Raw genomic sequence first — 13,077 nt, forward strand, 5'->3', positions numbered from 1 at the left:
TAAAAAAACTCACGTTTAGAGCAGAACCGGACTGGCTGACCTTTTCTTCCTAAATTTGGTTTATGCAGCTACTTTCAATGCTATGGTCTCTAAAGTTAGTAAAATCGAGATGTACTGAACTGTGTTAAATACTAATCATGATACCTAGGTCTCTCACATTTTCGTAAGAGAGAAACACACAATGAATAAAATGAGCAAGGTTTTTCTGAAAAGTAGTCAACAGTATTATTTCATACATACAGAAATCACAATGTTAAACTGGTCTCAAAACATAACTTTACACAGCCTACTAGATGTGATTCAGTTAAAAAATCTTCTAAAGGCAGATGATATTAGAAAAGTACACAAATACTAATTGAATTATAAGCAAAATAGTATAATTTTCTCATTCTATATTTCTAAAATTAAATTAAATCTTTTAAAAAGAAAAGTTCCTGAAAAATCTTACCACAAAGTACAATGATCCACATCATAGAAAAGATAAAAGACTAATTTTACCAACTGAAACATGGAGTTTTTAGAGCTGAAAGGCTAGAGATATTAGGAAATTCAAGTGCAGTAAGTGGACAATGTTTGTGAGTAAATGCACTATTATCCATAAAAACTGACCAAAGTATCTTCCTGGCCCAGTTGCTCCTGAAATATGGATTAGAAGCCAAACAAGAGATGTGTTTTTTTGCTGTGAGTACAAAACTAGGCCTTAGAAACAACAATTTCTATTATTCTTTCTAAAATAGATATGCCATTAGCTCAGGAAAATGGAAAGCAACCTGTGTTCTTAGTTTTCAAACTGATAAACAACTTCACACAAATGGGTCAAGGGTTTTCAAGGATAGTCATCAGATGAACATGCAGTAGCTATTTATTTCAGTGGAAAATAATTTATCTTTGAAGGAAAATAGGATATTCAGACCCCATGACAAAAGCAAACAAATTCAGAAACACTTAATAGGGTGACTGATCTTGATGGGAATTTATCTTGGATGTTAAGTAGGATCTGTAATATGCACTCCTCTTCTTCCTGGAAGTTACCACCACAGCATTTACCTACCCAAAGCTATTATTTAATGAATGATTACAGACCTAGAGAAACATTTAAAAAACATTAACCCATCAAATTTTCTTATCAAGAAACCAACGCATCATTTCGCAACAACAAAGCAAATTCCTCCCTCTCTGCTCCCATTTCTCTCTCTCACACACACACACACACACCTTTAAGCAACTTTCCATGAGAGTAAAATAAATTATGTAGATCTCCTTTTATCTAAGGAAGGCTCATGATAATGACAGGAGATGCTACAGCCTGGCGCTTCGTGTGTGCCGGTGTGTGCCGGTGGCTGTGTCTGGGCTGGGGGTGGCGGGGAGAACCACTTTAAAATGAAGATACAAATTTATCCGGTTAACAACAAAACCACCAAAAAATCTCCTGGTATAAAATCTCTGGCTGGAACTGCATTCAGAACAACCTACATGAACTCCTTGATCTTTTTTTTTTTTTTTTTTTTTTTTTTTTTAACTGGAGTATAGTTGAGTTACAATGTTGTATTAGTTTTAGGTGCACAGCAAAGAAGTGATTCAGTTATATACATGTAACTGAATATATATAGTATATATATACCATTTATGACAAGATATTGAATATAGTTCCCTGTGCTATAGTAAGTCCTGTTTTTCATTTTATATAGTATAGTAGTACGTATCTGCTAATCCCAAACTCCTAATTTATCCCTCCCTCCCTCCTTTCTTCCCCTTTGGTAACCAACCATAAGTTGGTTATCTATGTCAAAATCCTGGATCTTAAATGAAGCCATAGGAGTTAAGAGGCCACAGGACACCAAGAGCATGGCGTTAGTTAGAAGCAAACATGGAAAGAGCCCTCGTGCCATGTTCCCCACCAGGACAGCCTTTCGGAGCAGGAAGGAGGCCCCACCGGCTCTGCTGGTGTGTGTGGTGGGACCACGGAGTCTTACGAACCTTGCCATCACATCAACGCCATCATAGTGGCCTCATGCAGCCTCTGCTTTGGTGGGCCTTCTCTGTTGCCCAGCATAGGTGATATTTTTTCTTCCTAACATCTTAAAGCCACTCTGATATAGCTGACTGAAAGCCCATGCATCAAAGTACAGTTTCTATAGTGAAAACATTGTCACCTTTAAAAATACCACAGGAAGGTGTTACGAAACCTCCCTGATAACACAGGTTCATTAACAAAAATCCAGTCAAGTAAGAATATTTCCCCAAGAGAAACCTCTTCTGCGACAGCTTTACTGAATTTGCTCCTGTTTTTGACAAAAACAGAGAACAATTCGTCATTGACCTCTGTGTAACAATACGGGCCACTGAGAAATCATTGTTAAAGCATTCTTTGGACAGTTTAATTTTATCTCTAAAAATATGGTGACATTACAGTGGTTGTTGTAGGATCATTTAATAAGTATCTTAAGAGGATACTTGGAAACTGATTTTTTTCAGCCATACCACTTACAATTAGGACGCAAACCTCCCGGCTTCCCCAGCTTCACGGCGCCTGGCATTCTAGTTCACCCAACATGCACAGGAGGATGCCTGGGTTCCACACTGCCTTCCCCTGGACCAGAGAACATTTATCACAGCACAATTACATGTGTTCCGGTCTCTGTCTCTGGTTTCAACTCGGCTTAAAAATTCCCTGCTTTAAGAAATCTTTGGTTCAGAAAGACTTGTACCAGGGATGTGTTCATTTGTGGGAACATACCGAATAACAACTGGAGCAGCAACAGAGTGGCCAGAAAAGCCAGTAAGCAGGTTGGGGGGAAGACTTTTTACCACGGCCTAGATGGAGCTGGGGAGGGTCATATATTTAGCTGGGATGTGACTGTATATGTTCGCTAAAACATCAAGTTTCTGTGCTCTTCACTGAGATGAAATCAATTCAGTGTGGGGATAATTGGCTGTTGATGACATCATAGGAAGGGTGGCACGTATTCCTTGTATAGAGTTGGTATGTCTTTGAAAAATAAAATAGAAATGTGGAAACGTTAATATTACCTGATAATGTAGTTTAGATTTGAAGATAATCTTGAGCAGGAATCTTTAACAGGAGGTAGGGATGGGGGGACTTTTTCCTTTCTGCCTAGGAGTTTATGACAGGTGTACACAGAATTTAATGCAATAATACAGAAGTATAAGTAGAAAAATGGTACTCTGGGTTATCAACAGTAATAGAAAATACCTCAGTCTTTAGACATTTTAATCCAATGACTAATATTTAGAAGTAGGAAAACAATCCAAATTGTTTAAAAACCTAGCTAAAGTAACATAAAGGGTAGTACCAATCTCTTTTCAGAAACTTGGAATAGCTTTCACTGACAGTGAATTAGGACTTTTGGTTCAGAATAGCATTTGTTTTCAATCATTATGTTTGGGTTGGTATTAAACATAAATTAATTTTATCCTGTCAAGGACATTAACTGCTGTTTCCTAGGTTAAGTTTAAGGGAAAAAAAAAAAAAAGAATGGAACCCAAGAGGTCTGTCTTACCTAGTTTAAATAATCCATTATGCTTCCAGTGAATATAACGTACCCCTACTGAGTAACTGGGTAACAGTTATGAAGCTCCAGAAAGACTCTGAAGGCAGCTTATTCTATAGTATGAAAAACTGTTATAAGATTTTACCCATGACATTAGGTTAAACAAAAGCTACCAGGTAGAGTCATGTCAAACTGCATTATATTTCGAAGTCTGTAATGAAAATAGACCCAGTACTTCTCTGTTTCATTTTTAGAAACTATAAAATAGCAAAATACTAGTTTTTTACTCAATACAAATTATTCCACTTAAAGCAATTTTTAAAATCTTCCTAAAATATTATGTTAAAACTAATGTCCATGGGCTTCCCTGGTGGCACAGTGGTTGAGAGTCCACCTGCCAATGCAGGGGACATGGGTTCGTGCCCCGGTCCGGGAAGATACCACATGCCGCGAAGCGGCTGGGCCCGTGAGCCATGGCCGCTGAGCCTGCGCCTCCGGAGCCTGTGCTCCACAACAGGAGAGGCCACAACAGTGAGAGGCCCGTGTACCGCAAAAAAAAAAACCAAAGAAACAAAAAACTAATGTCCAACCAAAGCTTAATCTCCAACGAAAACTAAGTGAAGATCTGAATTGAGATAATTTACAACTTCGATCAAGAAAGACATAATCACTAAGACAAGGAAATGTTTGGTGCTGGTGGTAACTGTCATTATCCTCATCACAACATCTAGAGATCCATTTCTAAGACAACACACACACACATTCACCTCCTGTTATCATAGTGGCTGGCTTTACAGAACACGTTCCTTAAGTGAGTGTTCCTGGTGTTCTGGGTTAAAACAAACAATGGCTGATTGATAGATGAATGGACAAAAAAGATTTGGTACATATATACAAAGGAATATTACTCAGCCATAAAAGAGAAGGAAATAATGCCATTTGCAGCAACATGGATGGACCTAGAGATTGTCATATTGAGTGAAGTCAGAGAAAGACAAATATCATATGATATTGCAGAATCTAAAAAAGAAATACAAATGAACTTATTTACAAAACAGAAAGAGACTCACAGACATAGAAAACAAATTTATGGTTACCAAAGGGGAAAGGTTGGGGGGGGGGATAAATTAGGAACTTGGGATTAACACATACACACTAATATACATAAAGTAGATAAACAAAAAGGACCTCTGTATAGCACAGGGAACTATACTCAGTATTATGTAATAACCTATAAGGGAAAAGAATCTGAGAGAGAATATATATACACACACACACACACACATACATATATATATAAAACTGAATCACTGTACTGTACACCTGAAACAAACACAATATTGTAAATCAACTATACTTCAATTTTAAAAAATCAGAAAAACAAACAAACCAACAACAATGGCTGGTTACTCAGGCCACCCGAATCAGTCTACAGCAAAGATGATTGGAAAATTTCCCAGAGAAGTGTAAGATGTACAATGTGATGAATAAAGTTGACCAAAACACTGCATTATATCCACCAAAACATCCAGGCTCTGACACTTACTACCCGTGTGACCTTGGGAAAGTCACTTCCCCTCCCTGGGTCTCTGCTTCCTTACAATAAGATGGGGATAATGATAGTACCCAGTTCTCAGGACTGTCAAAAGGATTAAAGACAGTCTAGAGTCATGCTTGACACACAGTAAGCCCATAATAAATGTTAACTGCTGTAACTGTTAGTTGTTAGAACATACACTCGCAAACACACACACACACAGAAAACAGAATCAGCGATTGTGTAAGCATCTTTATTTACCATAATATTCTTATTGTTTTTTACCTATGGCACTGGCATATACCAAATGCAGATGACTGTCTGCTTGGAAACTTTCATTTCAGTCACTGGGTCTCATGACACTGAAGGTATGTCATGATATTCTTTATTACTGAATTTCATTAAAATCAGTCAACTCCTTCCAAAGTAATGAGAAAACACATAGACACAGCACGCCAAGTGGCTTATTTTAGAAGACATGACCACTTTGTTTTTCTTCACGGTCAAATAAAGCAATCTGTGTAACCATGAAAGGTAACGATGCTTATTTAGTGCTTTTCAGTTTGCAAAATAATTTCAAAGCAACGTGTGAGCGAGCCCCTCCTATCCCTTGCTTCTGCTTCCTTTCCAAAGACTTCTCCACAGCAGAGCCATGTTTTTCACTGTCCTCATGCCTGGGGACCCAAAGAGGGGGCGTGGACAAAGCAGCAGCACCGATATTATTACTTTTGCTCATTTTCCTATAAGTAGTTGAAGCAGTGAAGAGAGGTGAAGGCCTGCTCTCTTTTTCTAAACAAAGTCACAGAAAACCCAGAGAAATGATAACGTTTCACAAAAGCATGCTCAACTTTCATCAGTACAAAGACCACCTGATCACTGTCATGGAAGTGTTCAAGCTTTGTCAGGTTCCACAGAAAATTCCAGAGACTCACTCCTAAGCACCCCCCCTACACCGTCTTCCAAGCAGCAACTGCCACAGAACTTTGTTTTTCTAACAGACAGTTCTCTTATATGAAATCTTTATTTTGCATACCACAGTGTGAAAGTGTGACAGAGTAATGAAGTTAAATGAACAGTGAGGCCGCTTCCTTCACCTTCCAGAATCAAGACCCAAATACAGAACCGCAGGTTCTTAAGCCCTGAAGAAACTGGGCTTCAAAGGCACTCTAGAAACAGCAAACAACCATAAATAGTAACAAAGAAGAAAAAGAAGTTACTTTTCAAAATTCAGTCACCTAAAAATAACACCACAAAAGAGAAACAAAGGAAAGACTTTGTCAAGTACAACAGCACAGAATTCAGGAGGTCTATTTGATTTATATTCATTTCTCCTGGGAAATGATTTGTTGTTTTGCAAATTCTGTTTCTACTTGATCCTATTTGATGCTTCACGGGCTGGTGGTGGGACTCAGCATCACACCAGCCTTTACTGGAAAGTAAAACGTACCTCATGAATAGAACAGGATCCCCTGCAACCCCACAGGTTCCTGTCGGCCCTGTGCAGCAAAGGCTGGACAGCTAGGACCCTCCCTGTGCAGGTGACCCTCTCTCTGTCCCCAATGAGATGCGCGTTCTGCACCTGCTACCCTAAGCGGGTCCACATCGCTGACCCTAGACCTGGCCCACCCTCTCCTCCGACTCCATCATCGGGCATCACTGGGTGCTGCCGGGCGGTACACATTTCTCAGCCCCAAGGCGCTCAGAGTCCCATCAGAAATAACTTACTCCCAATCGTCTGGGGCCAGGATTACAACAGGGAACTCTACCCTGCCTTTTAAAATAGGAACTTGGGGAAGAAATTCAATTAAGAAAGGAGGAGAAGACTATAAAAAGGGAAAGAGCAGGAAAAGACTATAATTCACCATGAAAGAAAATGCTGGGACACAAACATGAAGAGAACACACTTTTGATGTGATGGATGGGCCTCCGTGGTCGAGTTTAAAACACGGACGTGGTCACTCCAGAGGGCAGCTGTGAGTGACATCAGAAACAGATACCAGCTTTCCAAGCACCCTTTGACTTCCTAATTCATCACAGGCCTTATCCCATGAGGGTCCAAAGCCCCAGGAAGCTTGGACTCACCCCACGTACCTGGATATCCCCTCCGCCCACGGATGCTCATTTAAGCTCCAACACTGCATGACGATCCCACTTGAAGATGCTACAAAATAGGCCATCTCCTTCTATACCGATCAGTAATATCTTTGAATAACCAAAACGCAGAGTACAAAGGAAGCACTCCCTACCTTGAACACATCAAGCTGTTGGTTAATCATCTCTGTTTCCATGCCAACAGGGCCTTGAGACTCCTCGTGCTCTTCAGCCTTCTGGAGTAGAGTAGAAAATTCCTTGAGTTTGCTGTAGAATTCTTCGAGGCGCGTGATGGTCCCTTCCACCTGCTCTTCTCTGGCTTGTGCACGGTCCCGAAGCTTGTTGCACTGTTTGCTTAAAGCCTCCAGGTCCCGTTTGATGCCAACCAGGTCAGGAGAGGCCTCCTCCGTGGCCAGCATCATCTTGCAGGTCTTATTGGCATTGGTGTTGCTTGCGATGAGCGCTTCCAGTTTCTCCAAGAAGGCTTTAATAGCCTCCCTTTGCTTCTGCAGCGTTTCCACATCTCTCCCCACTGGGGCCATGCTGTCCAACTCATCATCAAACTCCGCAAACTGAGAAAACATCTCTCGGATGGTGTTCTGGAAATGGCCGATGCCCTGAAGCTTGGTTTCCAAGAAGGAGCACTTTTCATCCACCTGCTGGCTGAGGGCGCTGTGCTCCTGGGCTAAGGCTTCTGCTTGGAGGAGAACCTCGGAGGTGCCCTTGGAGTCGGAGGCCCCCGCCACAAGGTCCCGGGCGAGGCCCTGGGCCAGATCGACCTGAGGCTTCAAGGTCTGAAGGGCTTTCTGCTGAGTCTGCAACACAGTCAGGGACTTACTGCTGTGAGCCTGGGGCCCCAGAGAGTCGTGCATATCTAGCTGTTCCTTTGCACACTGAAGCTGCCTCTGAGCTTCTTTGGAAACTTCTTGAAATTCTTTAAACTTCTGGGCCATGTTCTCCAGAGAGAATTTCTTCCTGTGCACTTGCTCGGTGGCCATGTCCAGCTTCTGGAGCAGGGATTCCTTCTCCTCTGCCACCACTTCTTTGTCCACTTCACAGACACGGAGCAGGCTGCTGGCTGCACTGTTTAGCTGTTCCACCATCCCGAAGTGCTGGTCCCTCTCCTTCTGCAGAGACTTTAACTGGGCAAGAGATTTCTCTGTCTCAGCAGGATCCAAGCTACACTTTATTTCCTTGAGGCTGTTTTGACACCTGTCTATCCATGGCTGGAGCATCTCCACATGTTCTTTATACTTGAGAGCTTTTTCCAGTGAATCTTTCACCCTGTCCTCTCTTTCTTTCACCTGCTTCTGAAATCCATCCCAGTTGGTTTTAATCGTGTTCAGTTGTAACTGTAACGCTACCTTCTCAGACCCTTGTGTTTTTAGTAACAGGTTTTCACCTTCCGCCATGGTTTTCTCATAAATGTGAGACTGGGCGGTCAAAGTTTTCCTGAAGTCTTTCTGATCTTTCATTAATGACTCCAAGACCTCGACTTTGGCTGATATCGGGGGAGACTTGTTCTGTTCTTCCTTCTTGGTATCCAGCCAAGCCTGGAAATCTCTAGACATTTGCTGAAATTGATGAGAGCTGGCACAGGCTGACTGAAGATGCTGGACATGGTTCTCTAAAAAATAAAACCACAGACATGTTTATTTTACATCAAAATGTTGAATAAATCTGCAAAAAGCCAAGAGAAAAACCACCAAATAAATACATAGAATAATCTAAACGCAAGGGCTACTAGCACTGACTATGAGAACGACAAAAGCGCTTACGTTATGGACAGGCGGTGGGGGAAGGGCAAGAGGTGAGGACTGCGGCAAGAAAAGAGACAATGGAGGCTGGATACTAGAGCCACCTCCATCCCAGGGCGGGGAAGTGACAACCGTTCCAAGCTCTAGGTGATGCTCATAAATAACCAATCTCTTATTAAATGTGACTCTTCCACGTGTGTGATTTTTTTTCCTTTGGCCCTGCGGCATGCAGGGTCTCAGTTCCCCGACTAGGGACTGAACCCGTGCCCCCTGCAGTGGAAGCGTGGAATCTTAACCACTGGACCGCCGGGGAACTCTCCACCTGTGTAATTTTTACCCATCACGGAGGCAATGTAAGGCAGCCCATGGGGACGACATGGGTCTGGATCCCAACTCAGCTTCTCAAGAGCTGGAGGGCCTAGGGTGAACGGTTAAACCTCTGGGCCTCATTGCCCCAAGTGTGAGCTGGCGACACTGATAGAAGCTGTCGTGGCAATGAGGTGACAGTGCGTGCAAGGAAAGCTCTGAGCTGCATGCCTGGCACAGAAAAGGGCTCCTAACAGTAGTCACCCTCACTGTAACCATCACAGCTAATGTCTGCTATCCATATCACGTCAAAATCAGGGAGTGAGTCTGAAACGGTTGCCATGATCATTAAACAAATCCAATCAATTACTAAAAAACATAAGCTGAGTGCCTAGGGTTACTTGGCAAATGACAAACACAGCAACCAACGGGCTCCCCTCTGGCCGGCCCTTCTCGGGCCCAGAAACTGCTGCTGCTGCTGCTGCCTTGGACCATCCCGGGCTCGGCGGCCACACAGTGATGGCCACAGCAGGCAAGAGAGGAAACCGTGCGTAATGCTTCTCTCTCACACGTTTCTCTGGAAAAGCTTCCATGATGGAACCAGACGAACTAGCTGTTATCAAGAAGATGATGTCAAGTCTTTTTTAATAACTGTACTCGTCTCCTTTTCTGGTGAAACAAGACTGTCGCATAGCATAAACACTGACACCTTTAAAAACCAATTTGGTTTTTTTTACTGTTTCTTTAAATTGAAGTATAGTTGATTTACAATGTTGTGTTATTTTCTACTGTACAGGAAAGTGATTCAGTTATACATATATACACATTCTTTTTCATATTCTTTTCCATTTTGGTTTATCACAGGAGACTGAATAGAGTTCCCTGTGCTAGGCGGTAGGTCCCTGTTGGTTATCCATTCTATATAATATCCTACGATAAACCATAATGGAAAAGAATATTAAAAAATAATGTATATGTATGTATAACTGAGTCACTTTGCTGTACAGAAGAAATTAACACAAGATTGTAAATCAACTCTACTTCAATAAAAAAAATTTGTTTTAATAGTTTGCAGCTGCTAATCCCAAACTGCCCCCTCCATCTCTCTTCTACCTCACCCGCCCCTTGGCAACCACAAGTCTGTTCTCTATGTCTGAAAGTCTGTAAAAACCAATCTGGAGTACCTGAAGTTTCCGTGGGCCTATGCGAAGTGGACTTTGCCGGCACGGGGTCCCCCTGTCATCTGTGCAGAACCCCCCGCCCCTGCAACACTGTGTGTGCATGTGAACCCAAATCTACCCTCCTTGCATGCACCTCTCACTGCGGGCAGGTTCACTTTAGGGGGCTGGTTTCCCCAACGGCTTGGAAATAGGGAGTTCACTGATCCCTATGTCCAGGAAATACATGCATTCAAAGAAGACACACAAACCTGCTTTTAGTTCAAGGTCCTTAAACGATTTTAAGATGCCTTCCAGTTGTCGACTAAGTTCAGCTTTCAAGTACTCTTCTTTAACCAGGGCTGCCAGATCCTCTCCCAGAGCCTGGGCCACTTTGATCTGCTTCGTTTCCTGCTCTATTTCCTGCTTCATTTTCTGGGCTGTTTCCAGCTGCTCGTTCATCGCATCAGGGTGTGTGCTCCCGGCCACACTGCTGCTGAGTTTATTATCCAAGTCGGCCAGCTTATCGGAAAGGCTTCTCAGCAGGCTTTGATACTGGGTGCTTTTAACAATGGCCTGGTCGATCCGGTCACATCTGTCCCTCAATTGTCCCGTGAGGCTGTCCCATTTTTGGGTTACAGCTGCCAGTTGTTCCTTCACAATCCCATGGAAGGATGGGTGCTCCCCAGGTCTGTGCAGTATGCCCTGACCAGCCACTGTTAGCTGTTCATACTGAGGTTTCCGGGTATCAAATTCTTGCAGGAGAATCTAAGGTAAAGAGGTGACAAGGGCGAATAAACACACAAATGACTGGAGAATTAATTACAGAAAACATACCTTTACGTTTCTAAACAGATAGAAATGGTAGTTAATTATCTAGTTTTTATTTTATTTTTGTTACTGCTTTCCTAGCTTTTATTTCAAAGGCAGTGCAATTATCATAAACTAATCCAAAGAGCAATGGTGCTTCAGAGATTAACATTTTGTCTAAAATAATATCCCCCAAGGGAGACAAAAGAGAATAAATATTTTTGCTAGTGTGGGGAAAAGGAACAAAAATTTATGTACAAATTTTCGCACACAAAGAGAAATACTGCTTTTAGACAAGTTTACATCGCACTAACACCAATTTGATTTTTTCCTATTTGCATTTTTCTTTTTACAGGATTTTTTAAATGCTCTATAGCATTTTACACCAAAGGAAATACACAGTGATAACAGTGTTAGGATATACGAACTCATGGTGTATTGATTTACAAAGGTTCTTTTTAAACATAAGATCGACGTTTACAGTCTTTTTTTGTAAAGATTTAGCCAATAAATCATGTCGCTCCGAGCGTGCGGGCTCACACTGGCTTTCATTATAAAACGAATGATCCCCAAATGTCCTTCTTTTAGTAGAATATTTTATCTATCTCTGGGAGACTATGGATAATTATTTCTCCTCAAATGTTTCTTTATATCTTTTGTTTCCATCTATTCAGATGAAGAACATACATGCCTAGGACAGCATGTGACTCAACTACCCAGATTGTTGTGTATTTTCAGAGTACAGATCAGCTTCCATGCCCCAAAACCACCACCTGCACAGAAAGCTCACCGAGACCACAGCGGAGCACCTGCGATTACGTCTGACTTACAATTTACGTATGTTTCTCCCCCTGTGGATTTATCTGCTCATAATTAGATGAGTCTAACTAACCCTGCGGGTTTCAAGGTTCCTCCTCTTCTTCCCTTCTTCTTTCTCTTCTTACTTTGTCTCCCCCACTCAGGGATGTTTTGCATGAGCTTTATAAGTTTCATTATCTAGTACCATAATCAAAATGAATAAAACCTCAAAGGAGTCATTTCTAAACAATATACTAGCTTCTCATAAAAATGTTATTACTTATGCAATCATATTAATACTTCAAAGAAAGTCCTCTTTAACAGGGTCCCTACAAACCACAATATGACTGAAACGATCAAGGGACCTGACCATACTCGTGGGCTCGGTGGACCCCTCAGGGATGCTCCAGAGCTTTGCTTCTCTGGGGGTTTCCTGCCAGCCTCATGACAGTACCTTGTGGGCATCTGACACATTACAAATACCCTCCGAGACAGGCAGAGCACATACCATCCAAGGTAATGTATTTCTAATGAAAACATCTGTCTTGTTAAGTCAGGTAGGACTCACCTGCACCTGCTGCCTTTGTGTGTTCAGCATATTTGGGTCAATCGACAAGGGCCCAAGGACACTGACCATCAGTTCTTTTTCCACAAGCCACTGTTTTAACTGAGCCTCCACGGTCTGGAATTGGGTTAGATTATTTGAGGATTCTTCCAGTTTTTGTCGTCTATCAACTGTTAACTGATTGAGTTCTTGCCACTTAGAATCTAGAAGAAAAAAAGATAAAGGATGAAACAGATGTTTGTTTTTTGTACATTTAATACAACTGTATCTATGAAGACTGTAGGACAGGACTCTCCTTACATAGTCAATTAAAGACTAACCTGTGTGTTAATTGCATTTAACGATACAGATTTTATGGTCCCAATGGTTTGTGTCAACTGAAGTGTAAGAAAAATAGATTTGAATCTGATTTTGGAAGATGCTGTAGATTATGGAATATTCCTGAGAACGCTCATTCCTTCTAGAAGTCCTACAGAGTCTGTTTATTCAACTAGAACTGACCCACTAGAACAATGAACATGTATCCTTTTTTTTTTTTTTTTTC

The 13,077-nt window shown here is 41.7% G+C and overlaps 1 protein-coding gene across 1 annotated transcript in view; it reads right to left on the reverse strand.

Annotated features, from left to right (window-relative positions):
• Positions 1-13,077, reverse strand: part of LOC132497793 (dystonin-like) — a 504,834-nt gene that overhangs the window by 91,797 nt on the left and 399,960 nt on the right. The window contains 3 exon segments of the mRNA XM_060111281.1: positions 7,296-8,767; positions 10,633-11,128; positions 12,537-12,736. Of these exon segments, the coding sequence (XP_059967264.1) occupies positions 7,296-8,767; positions 10,633-11,128; positions 12,537-12,736 (2,168 nt within the window).

Source organism: Mesoplodon densirostris, chromosome 10 (assembly GCF_025265405.1).
Source record: "Mesoplodon densirostris isolate mMesDen1 chromosome 10, mMesDen1 primary haplotype, whole genome shotgun sequence".
NCBI lineage: Eukaryota > Metazoa > Chordata > Mammalia > Artiodactyla > Ziphiidae > Mesoplodon > Mesoplodon densirostris.